Raw genomic sequence first — 26,520 nt, forward strand, 5'->3', positions numbered from 1 at the left:
AGGAGGATGTTAAAACTAAAACTAAGAGCCATATTTTACTAATATACCTTTAATGATGAATAATGGATATCTAACGTACTGTAGCCATACTATGCCACCTTTTAGCATCATGAGATGAGGTCCTCAAAGCTAACAACAGGCCACAGGGGTATGTTCAGCAGCTCTACCCTGTTACAAGAGCACCCTTATACAAGGGCATGTAGAGTATGTACCGGTATACACATTGCAAATGGGTTTTGAATGGCGTAGAATCTCAGCGATGGGATTTGCTGGGGAACCAGACGATCTAAAAGTCCCAAATCAAATCTGTTTTGGATCATTTAATTTTGTACACCAAGACACGCAGCACAGTAAATACATTTATCTCACTCTCCACAAGATACATGGAACGGAATTATCCCTGTGTAGCTGAATAAAAAGGTGCCTCGGCATTCAGGAAACACAGGGCCTTGCTTTTACTGAATACATCATACATTTCCTCAGCCTTTTGTAGTGAATGCACCCATCCCCACTAGGCTTCTAGTCCACGTATTGACTAATGGAAGAGAACAAATCACACCGTGAACCAGTGAAGTTTATAATATGGCTAATGATTGTAAATCCATTTGTCGAGGTGAACACTGCCCCGGTGAACTGACGCAAGCCGCTAGAGAAGGGACAGCTTTGTCAAAAGCAGTCAAGCTCCACCAAATATGAAACATCAAGGTCTCTTGCTGACAGTAGTGCAGCTGTGCACTGTTCATATCCGCTCACCTTATTATTTGTGCGTAAATCCTCTCTGCCAAGCGTCATGCTCGGATTCCAAAAACTAATTTAATTCTAGCTATGTGGCAGGGTGCAGGCAGGCACCTAGCAAGCCACGCGTTAATGCTTTAGCATTAAATGTGTGAGACTGCGATGTGCTGTAGCCTGATGAGCTACTCTGCAGCTCTCTTCAGGCCACTTTGCCAAAGTAAGGTTTCATAAAACAACCAGGTAGATTAACACTTTTTAAAACATTGGTAACATGAGAAGGGGGATTTTAAGCTTATGCGCAAATTTAAGTGGCACGTTTAGAGATTGCAAGAGCAATACAAAAAGCAAAATGTTTTTTAAATTATAGATGTTTTAGAATACGGACAGAATATGTGCACAATACAATTTGAAGAACATATGGTCTTTTTTTCTGCATACAGCTACCACAGGAAAACCATGGCACCTAACTCAACTTTTTTCCCGAGCCACAGTATCCTCTATCAAAAATAAGTCAATCAAGTACCATCACGCCACCATAAACCATTAGTGATTGAACCTTCCATGACTTCAACTGAATTGCATGAATTCTTGGACAGCCTTTGTTACAAAAAAACGTTAAAGCAGTATACAGTTACATAAAGGTGTAAGTATTAAGAGCTCAATTTGTCCCTGAACCTTTTACTGCAGTTGGCTAAAACAGGGTCACAGTGTTTCTTGGTAGTCTTAAACAAATCTACTTTGAAATAATAGTATACACCTCACACACATGGTTCTGGGTTTAAAAAAAAGAAACCTGTACCGTGTCAGATAGAGTTAAAATGTATTCAGTTTTGAGTTTGCGTCCCAATATTACACTTTATATACATCACAGACGACTGAAATATTACAAATCCGTTTGACATAGAAACACAGAACTTTTGGCATAAAAAAATGTGTTTATTCATTATGAAAAATCTTAATAACATTCCACCCATAAGGCCATTAGGGAATTTGACTGCAGGAAATGTTTGTTTTTTTTTACTGCAGAAAAGGCACCATTACTTTCCCTTGGCCTACCAGGGGGACCCATTTAAATTCACAATGCAGGTCCCTCTCCTCTGGGTCTCTAATTGACTCTACATTTAGCCCGCAGAGCTTGTTACAGAGCACTGGGAGAGAGGGGTGACGAGCTTGTACAGGCGAGGGCAGAGTGAGTGAGAGGGTAGATTGTATAGGATGGAGGAGAGCACAAACGCCATTACTGAAACATCTAGGAGGGTGGGTGGGGGGCATAGGGTATTGTGGACATGCTGTGTGTAGACTTATTGAAGTACATTCTAAAGCGAAAGAATCACAAGGCAGTGTTATAATTAATATTGTGCTGCATTTATATTCTAATACAGGCCCATAAGCCATTATCCAATTTGATCAAGCATTAAACACAGTCCATCTTGATTAGTTTGTACATTAATTACAAGCCGATATATCCATCTACAAACTAAAAGCGGACATGATTTGGGAGGAGAAAAAGCTTGACATTATATACCAGCTTAGACTGTGGAAAACTCCAGGAAAGACCTAAATAAAATTGCATCCAGTGACCTTGAACACATCAATCTTGTATATGCAAGCCACTTCACACAAGGGTTTAAATAAAGACAGGGTCTTGCCTAAGCAGTGCAATTGTAAACTGGTAAAGATCTCTGGGCTACTTTGAGTAGATAGTCATGCTAGGTTTGTCTGGAGTGCTACATGAAATAGCCATAGAAGCTCGTAAGCTCAACATTAACTACATATAGTATATTAAAATCTCTCAACATTGAGCACATTCCTAAATATGAAACTAACTTAATTGATCAAAGTTACACTGTGTAGAATTCACTAATATTGTATATTTTGTGGTCTGATGTGAATTGAATAACCAATAGAGTAAGTATGTGATAAAGATTTGAAAGAAATATTAATTTCCACCACACCACTTTGGTTATGGGCAACCAACATTTTTCACCTGTAATTCAGCCAAGAGGCCTTACAAGACATGGTGGGCTTTGGGTAAATTGCATCAAGTGTATTCCAAGGCAGTGCAATACAACAGCGGAAATTGTGTTTACTTGTATCCATCCCTTGTTAGCCTCTGCCGAGTTCCCAACAACAGGATGTTCTGGTTTTCAGGGGAAATGGAAAGAGAGCCTGTAACAACTTCCGCTTTTGGACGTTAACAAGGCAATACTAACTTAATTCCTCCTCAACATTTACTGGATTGGTTGAACAGTGCAGAAAATAAACTCCCGACAGTGTTTTTTATTCTCGTCAAGACCAGTATGTAGGGGATCTAGTTTCAGGCATTTATTTTACAGCTGCTACGTTAGGGTAATCCCTTGTGAGCAAAAACAATGACATTGTTTCTGTGGCAGCTAGGATATTTTCTGGTCATAGCCCAATGAGCAGGCAATGGGCCTCGCAGAAGAGAAAAAAGGGAGGCAACACCATTCCCAAACAGACTATTTAAAAATGAATAGAACTGCACCAATGTCAGCTTTCAAGCGGGGAGAAAAACTGTAGATACGTCACAGCAATGAATTAGAAAGAGCATCCAACTGTTCCAAAGTTCAGGTTTGAGAATTGTAGTCCTACTGTTGGTAAATCCCAAGATTGAGGTTAAGGTCAAGATATATCTTTAGCTTGTTATTGTGTTGCATTTGTCAACCAACAAATAGGCACAAAAGAGAAGATCTTCATATTATTCAACTTTATTACTACGTACATGTAAAACAGAGGACAGCATTGAACATTTGGGAAGAATAGAAAATCATTCTCGGTAAAAAAACATTTGACTGGATGTGAGCTTTATTCAAATCTACATAGTGAGGAAATGTTATCAGGGATGTTTAAGAATATCAGGCATCTTGGAAGAAAGAATCCAGGTCCTCTGTTATTTCTGCTGCCACCTCCTGAGGGAGGTTCCCTGGTCCTGGTGTTTGGTGAGGGGACGGGTTGGGGGGTTTGGTGGCGGGGTTGTCCTCCCGCTTCACTTCCACCTTCACCCCAGCCCCGGGACCGCCTAGCAGCTTCTGGCTCTCCATGAAATACTGGTTGGGGTGATTGAGTGAAAACCCAGAGTCCTCAATCTGGACACAACAGAAAAAAGTTGTTAGGTGTCAGACGGTAAAAAGAATACCTTGGACAGAAGTGTCAGAAAGACAATTCTGCTTCAGTTATTTAACTAATGGCATTGTACTGGTGTTCTGAACTGATGCAATTCCTCCCTCCTATTTCAAGCCAGACTGTGTGATTGGGAGGGAACACACCGGCTTTAATAAGTCTCCCTGATAAAGGAGTCAGCATGTTTCAATTCGGCTGGCGCCTAGCCGAACGTGTGTGCTCGCATACTCCCTTACAAGACCTTCGCTTGAAAAATAAGAAAAAGAGCAGCAATAGTACTGTTTGTCCATTTTGAGACGCCGTAGCCAGTATACACCTCAAAATAGTCTAAGATAACAAAACATCTTCCATTAATTTTGACGTTTTTTGTCTGCCAATTTTACATCTAACTAAGATGTTTGGTGCAGTATTTCTCAATGAAAAAATTAAAAGGAGTATTGAATCCCTACTGACCAATCACCGATGAAGAAAAACGCCACAAAATGTCGTCATAATATACTGCTCAAAAAAAAAAAGGGAACACTTAAACACATCCTAGATCTGAATGAAAGAAATAATCTTATTAAATACTTTTTTCTTTACGTAGTTGAATGTGCTGACAACAAAAATCACACAAAAAAAAACAAACAATGGAAATCCAATTTATCAACCCATGGAGGTCTGGATTTGGAGTCGCACTCAAAATTAAAGTGGAAACCACACTACAGGCTGTTCCAACTTTGATGTAATGTCCTTAAAACAAGTCAAAATTAGGCTCAGTAGTGTGTGTGACCTCCACATGCCTGTATGACCTCCCTACAACGCCTGGGCATGCTCCTGATGAGGTGGTGGATGGTCTCCTGAGGGATCTCCTCCCAGACCTGGACTAAAGCATCCGCCAACTCCTGGACAGTCTGTGGTGCAACGTGGCGTTGGTGGAGGGAGCGAGACATGATGTCCCAGATGTGCTCAATTGGGATCAGGTCTGGGGAACGGGCAGGCCAGTCCATAGCATCAATGCCTTCCTCTTGCAGGAACTGCTGACACACTCCAGCCACATGAGGTCTAGCATTGTCTTGCATTAAGAGGAACCCAGAGCCAACCGCACCAGCATATGGTCTCACAAGGGGTCTAAGGATCTTATCTCGGTACCTAATGGCAGTCAGGCTACCTCTGGCGAGCACATGGAGGGCTGTGCGGCCCCCCAAAGAAATGTCACCCCACACCATGACTGACCCACCACCAAACCGGTCATGCTGGAGGATGTTGCAGACAGCAGAACGTTCTCCACGGCGTCTCCAGACTCTGTCACGTCTGTCACGTGCTCAGTGTGAACCTGCTTTCATCTGTGAAGAGCACAGGGCGCCAGTGGCGAATTTGCCAATCTTGGTGTTCTCTGTCAAATGCCAAAAGTCCTGCACGGTGTTGGGCTGTAAGCACAACCCCCACCTGTGGACGTCGGGCCCTTATACCACCCTCATGGAGTCTGTTTCTGACCGTTTGAGCAGACACATGCACATTTGTGGCCTGCTGGAGGTCATTTTGCAGGGCTCTGGCAGTGCTTCTCCTGCTCCTCCTTGCACAAAGGCGGAGGTAGCGGTCCTGCTGCTGGGTTGTTGCCCTCCTACGGCCTCTTCCACGTCTCCTGATGTACTGGCCTGTCTCCTGGTAGCGCCTCCATGCTCTGGACACTACGCTGACAGACACAGCAAACCTTCTTGCCACAGCTCGCATTGATGTGCCATCCTGGATGAGCTGCACTACCTGAGCCACTTGTGTGGGTTGTAGACTCCCGTGTCATGCTACCACTAGAGTGAAAGCACCGCCAGCATTCAAAAGTGACCAAAACATCAGCCAGGAAGCATAGGAACTGAGAAGTGGTCTGTGGTCCCCACCTGCAGAACCACTCCTTTATTGGGGGTGTCTTGCTAATTGCCTATAATTTCCACCTGTTGTCTATTCCATTTGCACAACAGCATGTGAAATTTGTTGTCAATCAGTGTTGCTTCCTAAGTGGACAGTTTGTTTTCACAGAAGTGTGATTGACTTGGAGTTACATTGTGTTGTTTAAGTGTTCCCTTTATTTTTTTGAGCAGTGTATATGTACGAACTCTTCCGAACTGTTTAGACTCCGAAGCATGAGGGCATTTTAAGTCCCTCTCCTGCCATCACCTTGAGATCATTGTCCAATTCCTTTGTCTAGCGAGGCAAATGCAAGCTGACTGCTCGACTGCATTTAAACCAGCGTGGGTCCACATGTACGCCTACATATCTCAGCAGTACTTGATGGGAATAAACTCCTTACAAAAACATCAAAATAAACAAGTTCCTTACTCATTTAAGAGAAAAAAATACATTAATTTCTCCTGTTAACTGTCCTATCTCTGTTCACTGTCTGTGCATTAAACTTATTAAAGAGTGGGAAAATCTCAGAGCCACAGGTTTCACGAGTAGAGAACTGTGCAATCCATTACACCCAGATCTGTCTCAGCATTACCACATAGCACTTGGCCTTCTGGATGTGACAAATGACAAATGCATAAACATGAAACAATCCGAACCCAAGATCAGAAACAAATCAATCTTTGAATAATTTTGCTGCTGCAGCACCCTCCCGGCTCCCATAATCCGAGGTGAAGCATCTCGGAGCTTGCCATTTCATTACTCTTTCTATTGTTTGATTTATTGCTCCTGTGTAAATATTTAATCAGTGAAGTATTATATTTTGACCTTTAATAAACGCTGCCAAGGAGGGAGGAACAACAGATCTATCTGTACAAACCCACAGATCTGGAACCAGGTAGGACATTAGGGCTGGGAATTGGCAGGTACATCACGATACGATATTATCACAATACTTACGCGGCGATACAATATGTATTCCGAATACCGCGAACAAGCTATAGGTTAAAAAAAAAATACAGGCGTTTTGGCGCAGGTACAACTGACTAGCGCTAGTCAGTTGTACCTGCAGTAGCAAAAAAATATATAATAATAATAATTTAAAAAAAGGTAAATATCAATAACATTGTGAAATGTGACTATCAATTTTGACCCCCATCACTATAGGACGTGGCAGATACTTAATTCTCCCAGTGGCAGGTAAGGGAGAAACGAGTTGGTAGTCTTTGTGCCCCATGATGACTGTATCATTTAAAGATTAGGGGTCGTATATTGGTTTGATTGCCCATACCCCCCACACAAAATAACTATTCTTTCACAATGCGTATTAATGTCACAAACATGCAGTTTGGACAACAAGACTAAAATATGACTCATGAATGTCATAAATGTGGATTTCTCATTTCGGAGGTGGTGGGGGGTTCCATTTATCTTTCAAAGGCTGTTAGAGCACACTGTTTATCAGAGCTGCCATCTTATTTATTCCAGGGGAATTATCCCTGGGACCCTCTGACTGTACAGCTCCAGGCTATTAGTCAGCACCTATGACCCAGAGCACCGTTTCATTCCTCCAGAGGGTCCAATGAATGATGATCTTGGAAGGCAATGACAGAGTTTACAGAAACACCATTAGAGGCATTTAAATTGTTCTCTGTGACAATGTGAGTATATTACAACAAGGAGAAACAAGCCCTAGAAATATTAATCATAACTCTTAGGTTAATTACCAAACGGATAAATTGCAATAGTGGACTAGATTAAGGAAATCTATGATACTATCGAGTCTAGACATATATAGTTGGAAGTCGGAAGTTAACATACACCTTAGCCAAATACATTTAAACTCAGTTTCTCACAATTCCTGACATTTAATCCTAGTAAAAAATATAATAAAAGTGGTGATCCTAACTGGCCCTGTTTTAGGCCAGTTAGGATCACCACTTTATTTTAAGAATGTGAAATGTCAGAATAATAGTAGAGAGAAAGACACATTCTCAGTGGGTCAGACGTTTACATGTACTCAATTAGTATTTGGTAGCATTGCCATTAAATTGTTTAACTTGGGTCAAACGTTTTAGGTAGCCTTCCACAAGCTTCCCACAATAAGTTGGGTGAATTTTGGCCCATTCCTCCTGACAGAGCTGGTGTAACTGAGTCAGGTTTGTAGTCCTCTTTGCTCACACAGGCCTTTTCAGTTCTGCCCAAACATTTTCTATGGGATTGAAGTCAGGGCTTTGTGATGGCCACTCCAATACCTTGACTTTGTTGTCCTTAAGCCATTTTGCCACAACTTTGGAAGTATGCTTGGGGTCATTGTCCATATGGAAGACCCATTTGCGACCAAGCTTTAACTTCCTGACTGATGTCTTGAGATGTTGCTTCAATATATCCACATAATTTTCCTCCTCATGATGCCATCCATTTTGTGAAGTGCACCAGTCCTTCCTGCAGCAAAGCACCCCCACAACATGATGCTGCCACCCCCGTGCTTCACGGTTGGGATGGTGTTCTCGGTTTGCAAGCATCCCCCTTTTTCCTCCAAACATAACCATGGTCATAATGGCCAAACAGTTCTATTTTTGTTTCATCAGACTAGAGGACAGTTCTCGAAAAAGTACGATCTTTGTCCCCATGTGCAGTTGCAAACCGTAGTCTGGCTTTTTTATGGCGGTTTTGGAGCAGTGGCTTCTTCCTTGCTGAGCGACCTTTCAGGTTATGTCGATATAGGACTCGTTTTACTGTGGATATAGATACTTTTGTACCTGGAGGAGTCACAAGGTCCTTTGCTGTTGTTCTGGGATTGATTCGTACATTTCGCACCAAAGTACTTTCATCTCTAGAGGACAGAACGCGTCTCCTTCCTGAGCGGTATGACGGCTGCGTGGTCCCATGGTGTTTATACTTGCGTACTATTGTTTGTACAGATGAATGTGGTACTTTCAGGCGTTTGGAAATTGCTCCCAAGGATGAACCAGAGGTCTACAATTTTCTTTCTGAGGTCTGAGGCTGATTTCTTTGGATTTTTCCATGATGTCAAGCAAAGAGGCACTGAGTTTGAAGGTAGGCCTTGAAATACCTCCACAGGTACACCTCCAATTGACTCAAATTATGTCAATTAGCCTATCAGAAGCTTCTAAAGCCATGACGGAATTTTCCAAGCTGTTTAAAGGCACAGTCAACTTAGTGCATGTAAACTTCTGACCCACTGGAATTGTGATACAGTGAATTATAAGTGAAATAATGTCTGTAAACAATTGTTGGAAAAAATGATTGTGTCATGCACAAAGTAGATGTCCTAACTGACTTGCCAAAACTATAGTTTGATAACAAGAAATTTGTGGAGTGGTTGAAAAACGAGTTTTAATAACTCCAACCTAAGTGTATGTAAACTTCCGACTTCAACTGTAGGTCTTGTAAGTAAGGCAAAGAAGTTGAGTAGAGCTGAAGCCAGTAGAAGGCTCTGATGGGAGTATTACCTCAACCAATAAAGATAATTTAGGCTGGTAACCAGAAACAATGTGACCCAGCCACCCAAGGGTGTAGCTAGGTCCCTCCAGACACATTGTCCTTTGCTTGGCTGGGGAAGTGTTCTCGTCAAGAAGCAAAGTGACTTTCATCGGACTGATTTTCAAAGTGACTTTTGGCTCTAACTCTCAAACTAGCAACAAATGGGTCTTGTGAGTTCTAAAGTTTCAATGTGCAATGATGAAATGGAGTTAAAAAAAGAACACGACTATCATAAACGTGCCCAAAAAAGGCTAGGTAGTCTAAAACCTTATTAAATCACAATCTATTTTATTATACATCTGTCCTTTAAAATATTTTGGGGATTACGGTATAAAGTGCTTTACATGTACTTTTCCTGGGTTATCAGATTGAAATGTGATCCGAGGATATTAGCTTCTCAGAATAAACTTTGCACCAGAGCGATGGCAAACATTCTGAAAAGTTTACCTCCAACATTCACATCAAAGACTGCTCCCTTCTCTGACTCAGTCAAATTAAACTGTCACATAGCAGATAGTCAACATTTACATCTTGGTGCTACGTGCCCACATTCTCATCAGGATTCTGTCACTTCAGCTGCGTTGAACGCTGAGGGACAGGGGCACGTGTTAAAGAACTAATCCTGACTGACATCTCTAGATCTCTCTCTCTCAAAAAAAGCCATCTCTCTCCCCAGTCCGTCAGTCTGTAGAGCTTCCAATTTAAATACAATAAACAGTGCAGCACGGAAAATCACGCGAATTGTCAACACGTATCGGAGACGCGCTTCCACTCATTTGCTTTTCCCAATAGCACTGACCCAAAAAAAGCTTTTATGGGTTGCTGGAAATAACACAGACGTATGTAAGCAATTGCTATGATCAACGTGCATAACAGCAACCTCTTACAAGACAAAAAGCAATAAGAACAAGTTCTACCCTACTTATTTCACATACATTTTTTCTCCCTCCTAAATAAGGACTGAATATTAAAAGCCTTGAATGTGACTGAAACTGCTGATCTAAAGGTCCTCCACGAAAAGGTATTAGATCAAATAAATGTCATTTATTAGGGGCTAAATTCATCTAAAGTGCCATAATAAACCCATACAAGTTAAACGGATATGACAGCTAATGATGGATGTGATTACAGAGCTGGAGGCCCCTCCCTCCACAGGCTTCACGCATATCCCTCCCTCCGGTCCCCACAAAAGCAGGCAGGCCACCCCAATTACATCCGGCCCCAAATGAAAGCCGTCCTTACACTGTGCATCAGTTCAAAGTACTTCTGGCAGGCCAGCTGATAGTGCATTCCCTTGACCAACTCCAGGATCTGAAAACAAGAGAAGAAAGCAGGGGGAATACAGAGATTAAAGAGGTGTTGGGGTTAGAGAGAGATCTTGAATTATGATTTGTATACAACAGGAATGTTGTTGCGTAAGAGCGGATTTGACGTTGACCAATCACGGTGACTAGCAGTTATAGATGGGTTAGCTGACAATATCACGAAAATGATGTGCGCTCTTCCACGGGGCAGAAGTCAGCGTGTTGTTGTGATTCTGGATGGCCAGATTGTTAGCAAGAATGACAAGAAACTGCCATGTGGGGAATCTTAAGTGGCTCGTTGCAGATGGTTTCATATTGTTCTTGATTCCATGTCTTGTTTTGAGGTGTTTTGACTGGCTTCATGTCAATGCTAATATGGCAAAAATGTGCAAGTTAGCTAACCAACAACTGGAACAATGTATTTGAGAAACAAGTTCTCATTGTGCAAATGTATTGATGTTTTCAATAAACATTGGAGACTGTACATAGCTTACATGTTGTCAAAAATGTAGGCCATTCCTTATGTTTTGCCCCATAGTTGCACATGCGTTATTTCTGTTGCTGAACAACCAACCCGTCTATATGCAGTTTAAGGAACAACTTTGCATGATGGATGAAGTGCTTGTGTTAAGGCCCTTGTGTTTTGTATGTGCTAATTGTGAAGTGACATCATAGCGCGGCTTTAAAATTAGGTTCAAGATATTACTGGAAATATACCGAACACAAATATAAATGTAACATGTAAAGTGTTGGACCCATGTTTCATGAGCTGAAATAAAAGATCCCAGAAATGTTCCATACGCACAAAAAACGTATCTCTTAATTCGTTTGGCACAGATTTGTTTACATCCCTGTTAGTGAGCATTTATCCTTTGCCAAGATAATCCATCCACGTGACAGGTGTGGCATATCAAGAAGCTGATTAAAAAGCATGATCATTACACAGGTGCACCTTGTGCTGGGGACAATAAAAAGCCACTCTAAAATGTGCAGTTCTGTCACAACACAATGCCACTGACGAGGGAGCATGCAATTGGCATGCTGACTGCAGGAATGTCCACCAGAGCTGTTGCCAGAGAATTTAATGTTCATTTCTCTACCATAAGCCACCTCCAACGTCATTTTAGAGAATTTGGCAGTATGTCCAACCGGTCTCACAACCGCAGACCACGTGTATGGCGTGATGTGGGCGAGTGGTTTGCTGATGTCAACATTGTGAACAGACTGCCTTATGGTGGCGGTGGGGTTATGGTATGGGCAGGCATAAGCTACAGACAACGAACAAGTACATTTTATCGACAGCAATTTGAATGCACAGAGATACCGTGACGAGATCCTGAGGTCCATTTTCGTGACATTCATCTGCTGCCACATCACCTCAAGTTTCAGCATGATAATGCATGGCCCTATGTCACAAGGATCTGTACACAATTCCTGGAAGCTGAATGAGGTCCCTGTTCTTCCATGGCCTGCATACTTACCATACATGTCACCCATTGAGCATGTTTGGGATGCTGTGGATTGACGGTGTATATCAGTTCCTGACAATATCCAGTAAATTCGCACAGCCATTGAAGAGGAGTGGGACAACATTCCACAATCAACCTTACAGTGAAATGCTTACTTACGAGCCCCTAACCAACAATGCAGTTGAAAAAAAATACAGATAAGAATTAGAAATAAAAGTAACAAGTAATTAAAGAGCAGCAGTAAAATAACAATAGCGAGACTATATACAGGGGGGTACCGGTACAGAGTCAATGTGCGGGGGCACTGGTTAGTTGAGGTAATATGTACATGTAGATAAAGTTATTAAAGTGACTATGCATAGATGATAACAACAGAGAGGAGCAGCGGTGTAAAAGAGGAGGAGGGGCAATGCAAATAGTCTGGGTAGCCATTTGATTAGATGTTCAGGAGTCTTATGACTTGTGGGTAGAAGCTGTTTAGAAGCCTCTTGGACCTAGACTTGGCGCTCCGGTACCGCTTGCCATCCTATACACCGAGTTGTGAACATATCGTCAGGTGCACAAATTCCCTATAAACCTTAAGGAGAGATTAAACGCCAATGTTCCACTTCCCACTTGTCAAATGTGTTTCTGGGGTTCCTAACACAGACAATAAAGTACCCTAGTGGCAGAGGGGATTGAATGGCACATTAAATCACTCAGGGTGTCATCCGAGTTCCTTTACACCAGTTAAGGCATGACTTTAAAGCTTTATGGTGCCTCTTCTACCATTCACAGGGTGCATGCAAGTGTTTTTATTCCTATATTTCTCAACATATTGGGGGAAAAAATGCAACAGATTGACAGACTTTCCATATTGGTGCCCATGACTAGCTTTTCTAGCTCCAAGAGCCAAGGTGAAAGCCCTGCCAATGGCTGCGCTTCTGAATGACAGACAGGTTAGCGCACATTCTTAGAGGGGGCATTGTCACATGTCAGTGTCTGGCCTCTGTGGCATGCAGTGTCAGTTTTAAGGAGGGGCAGCACCAGGTAGACTGGGTGAGTGAGGACTGATGTTATGCATATGAATCACTTCCCACTGATTTCTCTCACTTTGGATTCAGTCTCTAACATTTAATAATGCTGCCTACAGTGGTTGCTCAACTAAAAGTTTTGCGATTATGCTGCGGGACTTAGGTAATTGGTGGTTTAGTACGGTACCCTGTGTCACTACATCATTGCTCCAGATCAGTGCAAGGGGGAGTTAGAGCCCTGATTATGCTTTTGGGTCCTAAGGGGCTACCGTTTCTGACAATGAATAGGCGACATAAACCAAATAGAAACTGATAATTGTGCACAACTTCAAAATTGAATTTCAATGAATTGAATGATGAGGATGAAGGCAATTGAACTTAGAACAACAGTGTAAAAATTGTTATTCCTCTGTCACTTATGTTTTTGTTACTACTCATTAGTATTACTTACTAAAACTGTTGTTACACTAAGAGAAACTTGGACTACAATTATTGTGGAAATGTTAGGATTATTTTGCTCTTACTGTAGTCTACTCCCAACCGGTCACGTTGTACAGCGCCATTATGGGCTATTAGCAGGACAATAGACTCTTGTCAAGGAGGGTAGGGGGAGAATTGTATCAAATGTATTTCTTAGTTAGGTTGGCTGTATCACAACCGGCCGTGATTGGTTGCAAATTCAGTTTAATCCACCAGACAAGACAGAAGAAGTAATCCAACAAATATTGTGGTTTAACTCAAATACACTAATAAATAAAAAAAAAACGATCAATTGGAACCTTTAACAAGTGGAAGGGGGAAATAGTATTATTATTAACCCTGTTATTCACAAGTGTTTTTTGGGCTGTGAATTCTGCAAACAATGGTTCTAGGATGGACTAATATATATATATATATATATATACACACGTCATATTGATCATGGCTCCTGAGTGGCGCAGTGGTCTAAGGCACTGCATCTCAGTGCAAGAGTCATCACTACAGTACCTGGTTTGAATCCAGGCTGTATCACATCCAACCATGATTGGGAGTCCCATAGGGCGGTGCACAATTATTATTATTTAATTTAGAATCACAGACCAAATATGGTCTGTGAGAATATCTAATGAAAAATGCAACCTTAGATATTAATTTAGAATCTTCCAATCCTCTAAATGCAATTATTGGCGGAAATTCACATCATTGGATTTTTTTTATTTTTTTTTTAGATATACTGTAGGCCTACCGTAGGCGACATGAGTCTCACTAGTGTTGAGTAATGTGCTGTTAAAAGTAATGTAGGTATTATTTACTTAAAAAGCATATTGAAGTTAGAAGCAAAAGGATTTGAAGTAATAGCCTACCCACTGTGGTCAACTATTTCAGCACCGTTTCATACTGCTCTGAGACAAACATGGGGACTGGTCTTGATAAATCAATTAGATTTTTATTTTCACTGAATATTGGTTAGACTACAATTAGGGTGTGGAAATGTTATGCTCTTAGTACTGTAGCCTACTCCCGACCGTCACGTTGTACAGCGCCATATTTTCCATTTCATCCTAACGGTAACTAAGGGTTTAGTTTTTCTTGGAATAGAAACACCATGATATTAATCAAATTAAGCTACATTTCTTAAAATCAATTCCATATACTATGTTCTTAAAAAAAAAGTTTTACATTCTCTAGTACAGCCAATATTGAAGGCTATCAAATGCTTATCAAAGATGCCCTCGTGGTCAAACTACCACTAATGGTAACAATGCCTGACAATTAAATAATGTGCCATAGAATTCTGCGGCAGCTCGCAAGGTGCACTGCAATATGATGCAACTTTTAAAGGAAGAACCACTGTACATACCGGTCTCTCTGCTCAGGAGCCTACATGGTGCCTGCATTGGCCTCCTGGGTCAAACCCCACATAGTGTCAGCGTGTCCTCCACTCAACTCTGAGTACTACTATAGGGGTTGCTGAGGGGCACAGGGAGGAAATGACTCATTTAATTTGAAGAGGGATAAGCTCCCTTTGGGTTGGCTGTCCACTTAAATTAGCACGCTATCATCTAGTCCTTCCCTAGTGCTCAATGGGTTGCTTAATACTCAGATTATTTTAAAATATTGATTAGCCTCTCAATAGTGTGTGGTCTTTAGACTTGACTCTGCAGATTTGTACATTGGATTTCTATAGATTTGAATACATAGACATATCTGGGCATGAACAGGCTACTTTGACCAGTGCTTAGAATGGGCTGTACTGAATGCTTCAGCACACAGTAACATTTAAGTAACTACCTTAAAACACTCACAGAAACTGAATTGATCTCATATACATGCACTAGAGATATGTCTAGGAGCTGTATACAACCATCCATTTCAGGTCTAGACTGTTCTTTTTGTGGGAAATAATCTTGTGTGGAATGTTTGAGTGAAATACAAGCATAATGTTTGCAATGACAAGTGTTCTGCGATTTGTCAATGAATCGGCAGAGAATGAAAAGCTTTGAGCTCTATTTATTGACTTGAGTGGTTTTATGGTCCCATTTTCAGTAAATACATGTGGAAATGTATCAAGTTCTAAATAAAGCTTACAGGTAGGGATGGACGATTATCGGTGAACATATCGGAATCGGACGATATTAGCTAAAAATGCCAACATCGGTATTGACCGATGTCTAGTTTAACGACGATGTCAAAGCTACCGTGCATACCTATATAACGTAGGTAGATGACGTAATGACGCCACGTAAAATTCTGCAATACATGTGCTGCACAGCATTCCTAACCTAGCCCACAATGTCTGCTGTGTGGATCGAGCAGTCATTTGAAAAAGTAAGAACATTTCAGCGAGACAACTCAAAGTCGAAATCCATTAAAGCCAAGATAATGGAATTCATTGCACTTGACAATCAAATGTTCTCTGTCGTGGGTGGCTTTCGCCGACTGGTCGAGCACCGGTACACACTACCAAATGCAGATGTTGCCCTACCGGAGTTACACAGTAATAGCGTCACTGGTATTAGCTTCACGACATGCATACTATGGAACACCGTTTGGGTCTTTGCATGTCAAAAAAGATTCAGTAGCACTGTCAAAGTTGTACAACCAGCCTGATAACAATGACCAGTAGAAACTGCAGTCACTTTCATTATTCTTAGCAATGATTTAGGAATCCTTGTGAGTAAGTAATAGCTAGGTTGCCACTTGTTCAATTTCAATAGGAAAACTTCAGTTCATGAAAATGAATAAATAATTATTTATAAATAAATTGTTATTTACAACGATGGCCTACCCCGGACGACGCTGGGCCAATTGTGCGCCGCCCTATGGGACTCCCAATTACGGCCGGATGTGATACAGGCTGGATTCGAACCAGGGACTGTAGTGATGCCTCTTGCACAGAGATGCAGTGCCTTAGTCTGCTGCGTCCATGTGTGTGTTAACTATTTAACTGTACTGGAATGCAGTACAGTTAAAAGGCCGCTAAAATTTTAAATAAATCGGTTATTGGTATAGTTTTGTTTAGCAAGGAAAATATTGGAATCGGCCAAAAATGCCATATCGGTGCATCACTAACAGAGATATGTCTCTCCCCTTCTACACCGTCTCCGTCCATACAGCCTGTTGGGTTCTCCATACATCGCAAGGACAGGACGAAAAAAAAATGCTGGGAAAGTAATATGTTTCATGATTAATAACTCATGGTGCGATTGTGATATCGTATAAAAACCGAACACCTTTTGCTCTCCCGATCTGGAATACCTCACCATCAAATGCCGACCCAATTACCTCAAAATAATTTTCATTGGTTATGGCCATGGCCGTTAATATCCCCCATTGTGACACCACGGTGGCTCTCAAGGAGCTATACGGTACTTTAAGCAAGCTGGAAACTGCATATCCTGAGGCCGCATGTTGTAGCTGGGGACTTTAAAGAAAATCTGAGGTAAAGTTCTCCCAAAATTCCACCAACACATCACTTGTGTTAAACACGGAGAGAATATGCTTGACCATTGTAGCTATCCCGGAAGGGAGAATAACAAGGCCCTCCCCCCTATAGGCAGAAATTAAAGCACAAAGAACCTGTGGTAAGAACTGTTCAACGTTGGTCGGACCAGTCGGAATCCATGCTATAGGAATGTTTTGATCACAGACTGGGATATGTTCCAGGTCGAGTCTGGGAATAACATTGATGACTACACTGACTCTGGGTTCATCGGGAAGTGCATAGAGGATGTTGTTCCTATGGTGATGATTAGAACCCATCCAAACCAAAAACCCTGGACAGATGGCAGCATTCACGCAAAACTGAAAGCACAAACCACCTGCATCAATATACTAAGTGTTTTGTCGTTTCTAAAATAACATATTTTGGTGTTTTTGGAGCCTTTGTTCATGTTTTTTCAGGACCTACACACAACGAGAATTAGGAAGTGACTTGCTGTTTGGGGTAATCACAAAAAAGGCTTCTGGTCTTCTCGTTTAAGGACCTCAGTCACCCGAGCCATATAGCAGACAGTGGTGATACAGGTGCATCAGAGCCAGGACTGAGAAACATCTATCACCAGCACATCAGACTGTTGAACAGCCATCACTAGCCAGCTATCTGCTCGGTACTCAGCCCTGCACTTTGAGACTAATGCCCCATGTCTATAGAGTCATTGGAAAGTGGTCATCTCATATTCTGTTTATACCGTATACGGTTTACTCACGGTTCCCTCAAATTTTTTACGGCACTGAGCAAATTTCAGGTCTGCTGAGCGCAAACTTGAATATTGTGAAAATTCTGCACAACTTCTTGCGTGATTTTATTGCAGACACTGAGGCAGCACCCGCTTTCAGTTACAGTTATAACAGTGGCCAAGTAGGCTACTGTTGCTATTTGATCATAATGTTGGCCTATCAGAGTGGCCTACCATCAAAATCAATAGATAAAATGCATCCCATAACATTTTAACATGGAAATAGCTGTAACCGTTCTATCATTCAGCCTACAGTAGCAGCCAATCTGTGGTGTTCAAAGTAGGCCTACATTCTCTGAGACTTTTGGAAAAAATATGCAGGACTTGACATTAACCGTTTTTTCCACTTGTCCTTCAGACAAGGAAGTAACTGAACATTTGTTGTTTGGGGCGGCAGGGTAGCCTAGTGGTTAGAGCTACGGACTAGTAACCGAAAGGTTGCAAGATCGAATCCCGGAGCTGACAAGGTAAAAATCTGCCGTTCTGCCCCCTAACTAGCAAAGAATATGAACAAATGCGCACACATGGCTACATGCAGCTCTCGCTTTGATCTCAAAACAAGGGCATCTAATCATGACCATTCATATGCTGTAAACAAGAAAATCTCTTGCATATTTGTTTTGGTATGTTGCATTGAAAATGGATAATATTGGCAGTAGAGAGGGAAACGTTGATAGAGTTAACTGAAGGGGAAAACAAGAAAGTTGAGTAAAGTTCAATCTCGTGCTTCTCTCCGTGGGGTGATATTTATTCTGCAGGAGTCAACCGAGATCGACTGGTCAATCTCCAAGGCATTCCTCGTCGATCGCCAAACATCTCTGTAAAACCCCCAAAGATAAAGCCTTGTGTTCCTACTAGGTATTTTTTTCCATCTTGGGCTGTTGGTGGTAGGTGCAGCTGCCCTGCGCGCTGGGTAGGCGAACAGTTGCCATTTTGAAGCATTTCACGTGTCTGAAGGTAAACTCTGCCTTCCCAGCAGGCCCAAAGAGCAAATCAAGTGCACTATAGGCCTACCGCTGGCCAATCGGATAGCTCAGATTAACGTGTCTGCAGTAACGTAGCAGGCATACAAGAAAGCTACAGTGAAGTAGATACTGTGAGATTTCAAAACATTTAAAACCATGACTAGAGACAGACTGTCAACGAATACATCTAAGAGCTGCTGTTTTTATGAGTGAGTTCTTAAGTTCTTACTCAGCACTAGTCAACACTTTGTATTCAACACTTTTATAAATCATAAAATGTGTGTTCTTCCTATTTCCACTCAGTGCTACAACAAGCACTGCAGCAGTAATGAATGAGTAGCAAAGTGTATCTATAGGCTTGCGTGGTTATTAGCGGCTTGGGTCTTTTTTAAATGTTGAGAAATATTTATTTCTCTGTTCATAGGAGTAACATGAATTTGTGCATGAAGCACAGATGGAAGACTGTCCCTTTTTTGGTCAGTGGAGGGAAGAGTGAGTGGAGGGATGTTGAGAGGCGGACCCTCAGTCTGCCACTTTCACCCTCGCTGAGACTGACTATCAGATGCAGACACCATCAACAAAGTAAAATAAAAATGGTAATTATTTAAATGTATGCTCACTTAGCTGTGTAATCCGTTACATGTAAGGGATTACAAAAACGGTAACTGTAATCCGTTACAGTACCAGCAAAAATAATGTAATCCGATTACGGATACTTTTGAAAACTAGATGATTACTTTTAAATTCAGAAAGGATGTTTGCGGATTTTTGTTTTTGACACTTAGGTTTCCTCAGTGAGGCACAAGTTTAAGTTTGTTCCACCTGAGCGAATCTGACCACAAGTCAGAGAACACTATGATGACACACCAAATGTGTTTGAAGGATTATGGGAAAAGAGCAGGAATAGGCTTTTGTAGGCTACAGTCCAAGCTATGTCTTCCAATGGTGTGACTGCTGTCGGCACCCAAAGATTATCCAACTTGAATGGATTATGGATTGTGGTTGTTGTGGATGGCTGTTCACAAATCTAGATGTGTATTTAAACCCAATAATGGTTGAATTCAAGAAGTTTAAGCTGCCTATCAACTATTGTTTTTTAAATCAGCTGACAGCCAGTGAAAAATGCACTCTTGCAACAGCTGCACAGTGCAGATCCCAGCCTATGGAATAAAAGTGGGGCTTTTATTGCTCAATGTAATTCATGCTGATAAAAAACATCCATAGGTCTAATGGACACATGCTCAAACTCACACACTTGATTGCCCCTTTTAAGTATATCTGTAGTTGCTACATCTATTTTTGGACACACACACAAAGAATATAACTTAAATGCCTCATGAGCTTAGTTCAACTGTCACACTCCACGAGAACCCAAAATATAAGCTTGTTTTTCTCCAATGTTTGTAAACATCGTAAACAAACACTGTATAGCCTCATAACATTGTTAAAACAAATTTGATGTCATGGATGGTCAGTCCTTGCATCCATAGCTCTGTCTATTAATCTGAGAGTGGTTGCATTTCTCCAGGCCCATCCCTCAGCTTTTTACCAAAACAGAGGCGGGGCGTCCGTTCTGTTACTGTTTCATCTGTGGATTTGCCCTTTAAACAGCTGCATATTATCACCAACAACAAAAGCCTATAGCAAATGGCATACATTTTCACATGTAAATAGGACTTTTCAGTAGTGCTCAAAGCATGCCATTTCATGAGCGCAGCATTTATTTTGACTGAGCCCAATCAGTCCTCTAGAACAACAAAATCATAAACAGAGTAGGGCTGGCTAATAAGTCCTTAGTTTTAGGGTCATGCTCAGGTGAAACAATTGTGCTAATCTATACTTCCATATTTCCAAGTCCTATTCTAGAAGATCAAGGGGTATAACATTTATTGTAATTCTTTGTGTTTTAATGTAAAGATACAGTTTAATCATATTATCTTATGTAGTAGAAAGCGATGGGTTAGAAGAAGCCTACATAACCAACCCATAATGTAAAATTGAACATCCATATATGGCCAGCTATGTAACCTTTAACATTGATTTATCCTGCAATAGATGTCCTTCAATTGGTAACATTTTTGTCTTCTTCTAATGCCTCTTAAGGGGAAAGTAATTAAAAGTAACGGAATGTAATCAGATTACGTTACCGAGTTTGGGTAACCCAAAAGTTACATTACTGATTACAATTTTGGACAGGTAACTAGTAACTAACGGATTACATTTAGAAAGTAACCTACCCAATGCTGCTCACAAGTAAAACAAAATGGATCTATTACCGGTGTGATCATATAGCCTACCTCAAATTCGGAAATATATATATTTTTAAATGGCCCGAACAACAATGCATTGGCAGGGCAATTCAAGCAAAGCCAATATGCGGTGATAATGTATTAGGCCTATAGCTGGTATGGGAATAATAATGCATTTTATTTTGTAAGGTGGTTTCTTGCGTCAGACAACATTTTCAGTCACCTTGTCTGAAGGACAAGTGGATAAACAGGCTCATGTCAAGTCCTGCATATTTTTTCAAAAGTCTCATGGAATGTAGGACTACATTGAACACCACACATTGGCTGCTACTGTAGGCTGAATGATAGAACAACTATTTCCATGTTCAAATGTTATGGGATGCATTTTCTCCATTGTTTTTGTTGGTAGGCCCCTCTGGTAGGCCAACATTATGATCAAATAGCCAACGTGGCCTACTTGACCACTTAAAACTAACTTAAAGCAGGTACAGCCTCAGGGTTCATAGTAAACACACGCTGGAAGTTGCACACATTGTTCAAGTTTGCGCTCAGCAGACCTGAAATTTGCTCAGTGCTGAACATTTTTTGAGGGAACATTGGACATAAGTGCGTCGTGTACTGGAAAAGGGTCTATATTCCCTAAACTTAGTTAGGCAATTACATCTATCAGGACACTTCCAAATGACATTGGAAGATTCTATTTCTAGATTATACTGTGGGCTGTTAGGCTGCGTGTATATGTTCTTCATACCAGACTTTGAACAGTGAACTTTATGGCCCAATTAAAAACGGGACCATGAATTAAATTAACGTCCTGAAGGTCCATAACTCCATGAGAACGCAACGGCAAGACCTTACAACTTCATTTCATTACCTGCACCATTGAACCCAGTTTAATGTGTTGAGAGAACACATTGAAAGTGCTTAAAAAGAGCACTTGAAAATATGCTCCGATTCATTTTAAAAGACACAGATGCTAAGGCGGTCAAAACTGTAAACTCACTGAGGTGAGTTGCTCATATATAAAAGCTGGGCTCTAGACTGGAGCACTGCAGGTTTCAACTACACCCAGAATATCAATGCTAAAACTACTCACATACCGACCAAATACTACTGACGAGGCTAATGATCTCTGAAGAAAATTGCATCTAAAGTCAACTGAAGAAAATTTGATTTGAGAAAATTGGTTAACCCTGTATTAACTAAACACGTCCATGTTTCTGGTGTATAAAAATGTCAACTGCATTGTTTTACTAAGAGCTGTGAAAAAGCAATTAATTCCTCACTTTTCTTAGTGTTATAATAATCTGTCAACCTTGTCGAAAGTGTGATGACAATCTACATTTTGCGCTGTATTGAATACATTCTAATCTATACTTCACTTTTAGAGAATTAAACTTTCTTCCTTTCAAATTCCATTTCTGGTATGGTTATGGAGCTTAAGGCAGACTAATTAAGACAGTTTGACTTTTGTAAACAATTTTGGTGACACTGTACTGTTCATTTTACGTCCGTAATGTGCGTTTGTTTCTTGCCATCTAGGACTTTATTTATTGTCAGTAAAAAATAATTACAATAAGATCACCAGGTTAAACTACATTCATCAATACAAAGTAAATCATGTAGATGAGACTGCCTGAACATATTAGTGACAACTGCAGTCAGTTAATGTTGCATTGTTCCATGGGTTAACAGAGCATCTGAGAGAACAGAACAGCCTCAGGTGTGTTCTGGGCCTTACCCACCTGACTGATGCCGCTGGGGGAGACCTTATAGGACTGCAGCTTCTGCTTCAGCAGCTCTGGGTCACTGTGTCGGAATGGACACCCTGCAATCACCAGGTCATAGAGAAATTAGGCATGAGAGAATGGCAGGTATTCACAATAGTAGCTCTGCTAGGAAAATACTTTTTTGTATGGGTCAAACGATTAGACATTGAAATCAAAACACTGCCTTGCATTTGTGATGGCTGGGTTCATAGGGAAAATTGCATCCATACATAACCCTTTTCATGGAGCAAATTTTCACCGGTATCACTGCTACCAAGCTATAGGCTTAAAAGGCTAATAACGATAAAAAAAAGAGCTCATCACATGTGCAATAACCATGCATCTCTCCAGGTCCATGACTCACCGTGCTGGTCGCCTTGGCTGGGTGGGTTTGACAAAATCACCTTCATGCAACTGTAAGGGGTGTAGTCTGTGCGCTTGCCTTCCTTCCCGAACATGTGGCGGATGCTGTAGGCATATGCTTTGTCAAACTGCAAGGCAAAAAGAGAGCAAAAGAAAAGAGAGGTGAGACATGGGGTTGTAGTGAAAGAGGGCAAGGGAACATAGGGAGGGATGGGGGGTGCGGGAGGTTGGGGGTGAAAACAGAGATGTTGTCGTACATCATGTCGGTGGCGGCAGGGTGTTTTCCGCCATGAAATATTGAGCTATTAAAAGGAACCTGCTGCAGTGGTGTTTCCAAACTCCAGACAGCCGTTACTGGATTATGGGTAGTGGGCCCTTCCCCCCCATCTCTTTTTATCCCTCCATCTCTCTCTTCCCTGTTACTGGCTCCACACCTCTTCACATATATGCTGTGATCATTTGTCAGAAAGGCGTTAACATAAGGAGACCGATTTAAAGCAGTAAAAACGCCAATCACACAGTCACATTACGGGCCCATACACTACAGACAACCTGTTATTGGAAAGTTCCTATTGAATTGTGGACCCATTGTTGTGGATGATACAATCAAAACCATCAATCCTTGTGAAAAAAATGCATAGGCCTATAAGACATGACAAACACATATGGGAAAAAAAGTGCTCGAAACTCACTCAATTGAATAATTCAAGAAAACCCAACGAACCGCTGATCCACTGAAAATCAAAAGAAGCATTCAACAGTGACCGCAGAACCTCTGAAGCAGCGTTTTACAAACTCAGTCCTGGGGACCCAAAGGGGTGCACGTTTTGTTTTTGCCCTAACACTACACAGCTGATTCAAACCAAAGCTTGATGATTAGTTGATGATTTGAATCAGCTGTGTAATGTTAGGGCAAAAACAAAAACGTGCACCCCTTTGGGTCCCGAGGATCGAGTTTGAGAAACCCTACTCTAAAGCACCTGAATCTTTCCATTCCATAGCCACAGCTTTCCCCCTCTCTGCAGACAGACCTACTGTCGATACCGCCACCTCCGAGGGTCCGCCCCCTGTCCTGCTCCAAAATATACGGCATGTGCTTAAGAAACCATTACAGTGTTTGCGTTCGATGGGGGTCACTGCATTCAATCTCAGCGGTGAACTCAATTTACCAATCATATGTACTCTTGTAGCTGCTCAAAAGGGAAATACGGCCTCCCACTGATGGTAAAATCAACAGAGGGCTGCGGGAGAGCGAGAAAACATTAATCACGATGGTACTCATCATAATCCATTACAGTTGCAATAAAACCCCTGGACTTGACAAGGTGACCAGCTGCATCGTAGCAATCTCAGGAGCGATAAAAACTACTCACCAATCATATATTAATTATATGGTGCTCCTAAGGATTTAGGAAGCCATTTCCAGTTTAAAGATCACAGCCTACTGTATTAAAATTGTTCTAGGAGCGCTTTGGTCGGTGCTTTGACATTTGTGTAAAAGTTTCCGGTGTTACCGCTATTCATGCATATTAATAAGTGACAGTGAGCACGGAGAGTTTGACACTAAAAACTTAGGACATCGAGAACAGATAGTTAAGAAAAGGACTTCATCTTTTTTTGACAAGTACATCAACGAAACCACACAAACTGTGAAGTAGGTAACTTTGATTGAAAGGTCACAAGCCACTACTTCCGGATGCCTACTTGTCCATCCAGTCAGAGCCACTCACAAGGAGCCGAGCTCCAAGGACAACAATGACATTTGTTAGATAAAGCCAGTCTAATTACACAGTGGCGGAGCTATTGAGTGTCAGAAGTGCCAGCCATTCAGTGCTCTGCTGAAAGACTGCCACACACGGAGCCACTGCACACCCCACTTCTCTTATAACAGTAATTACTGTATTAATGTCAACTATTTCCAAAGTAATGTATGCAAATGCTCATTGGAGGAAGTGCATTGTTTTTCCATCACTGATCTTAAATTCCAGCTGGAATAAATTGGCAGCACGCTCTTTTCTTTGCAATTGCAAGCTTTTCTTTAAGGCATGGTAGCGTTTACTTAGCATCTCTGAAGAGTGCCAAACGTAATTTTCAAACAGAGTCCTAACCAATTCTACATGTACAACCTCGTGAAAATATCAGCAGTAAGACACCCACGGGTGGGTGGTCCCTAAACTATATATATTTTTTAAAACACGCGGCGCCAAATGAACGGTGAACAAATGGCAGATCGACATTCGGAGCGCTGTGCGCTCCCTTACGGAATGTAATTTCAAAACCTGAGAGCTGCTTGTCTTTCCAATGTTTGACAGCAATATGTAGGCTAGTTGAAGTGAGATTGATGTAAGGCATGTCTGACGCTAAACTTTAACCCGTAACTGAAAAGCTAGCGAATCCAATAATGAATCACAATGGAAAGATTTTGCCATTTCATAATTTATTTCAATACCAAAAATGGCTCAAAGCATTCAGATTCTGTTTTGCACACCTACCAAAAACAACAAAAGCAACATGCAGGAAAACAATGAAGCTCTCATTTCAAAGCTTTATCAAACACATCCCAAGAGGTAACAGATCCTGAGAAGTTGGCTTCAATGTGGAAAAAAACCCCATACAAACCATAGTAGCGTGCAGCCGGTACTACTTCATTTAACCCCAAACAGTCCCTCATTTCTACTGAGGGTTTTGGAAGAGGCTGTGTGAAAACTACAGAAAGCAGCCAGAGCAGACAGGAAGTAAAGCATGTTGACACGGCTGTTGGATAATGCAGTGTCTGCCCTGTGGGCCTTCTGTACAGCCTGCTAACATCTCCAGTCCAACACACGTTGGCAATGGTGTCAGAGTAGAGAGGATAAGAGGTGTGTGTGTGTGTGTGTGTACACAAGCCTTGCCGTGGCTCCTCAGAGACAGTCCATTGTGACTGATGTGGCACTAGGACTAATCCATTTTATGTGTAATGCCATTAAAGCATGTTTCATTTTAATCACCACTACAAGCCTTATGACAAAGAACACCTTGTCAAATAAAGGGTGCAAACTCAGGGCAACATTGAAGATGAGGGACTCCATAATACATCATGGCTCTTCCTAAAATGCACATTTGTCTGCTGTTGCGGTTAAGAAAAGTGGAGCCTTCAGAGACCATTATATTAGTGGGTTGGGTAAATAGCTTGAGGATACAAGCTACATACATGCTACATAATTGTTAGGCACTTCCTGCCTTTATGGATGACAAATAAATGTAGTCTAACATTTTGGGAACTCTAGGCTATAGACTGGCTCTGGATTTAGGTGGAAAGCACAGAGGATATTGGATATATTAATATGTAAAGTCTTCTTAAAATCCATACAATTTTAATCCAACTTCGGAAAGGTTTCTTCAGAGTCCAAGCCCATAGTGGACATTA

The 26,520-nt window shown here is 41.4% G+C and overlaps 1 protein-coding gene across 1 annotated transcript in view; it reads right to left on the reverse strand.

Moving 5' to 3' along the window:
* Positions 1 to 3,448: 3,448 nt before the first annotated feature.
* Positions 3,449 to 26,520, reverse strand: part of prim2 (DNA primase subunit 2) — a 107,965-nt gene continuing 84,893 nt past the window's right edge. Inside the window, exons 11-14 of the mRNA NM_001140166.1 lie at positions 23,116 to 23,242; positions 22,728 to 22,810; positions 10,507 to 10,575; positions 3,449 to 3,842 (exon numbers count right to left, since the gene is read on the reverse strand). Of these exons, the coding sequence (NP_001133638.1) occupies positions 3,612 to 3,842; positions 10,507 to 10,575; positions 22,728 to 22,810; positions 23,116 to 23,242 (510 nt within the window). The 3' untranslated portion in view covers positions 3,449 to 3,611. The remainder of the gene's footprint in view (positions 3,843 to 10,506; positions 10,576 to 22,727; positions 22,811 to 23,115; positions 23,243 to 26,520) is intronic.

The sequence above is a fragment of the Salmo salar genome, chromosome 01, assembly GCF_965601325.2.
Source record: "Salmo salar chromosome 01, fSalSal1, whole genome shotgun sequence".
Classification (NCBI taxonomy): domain Eukaryota; kingdom Metazoa; phylum Chordata; class Actinopteri; order Salmoniformes; family Salmonidae; genus Salmo; species Salmo salar.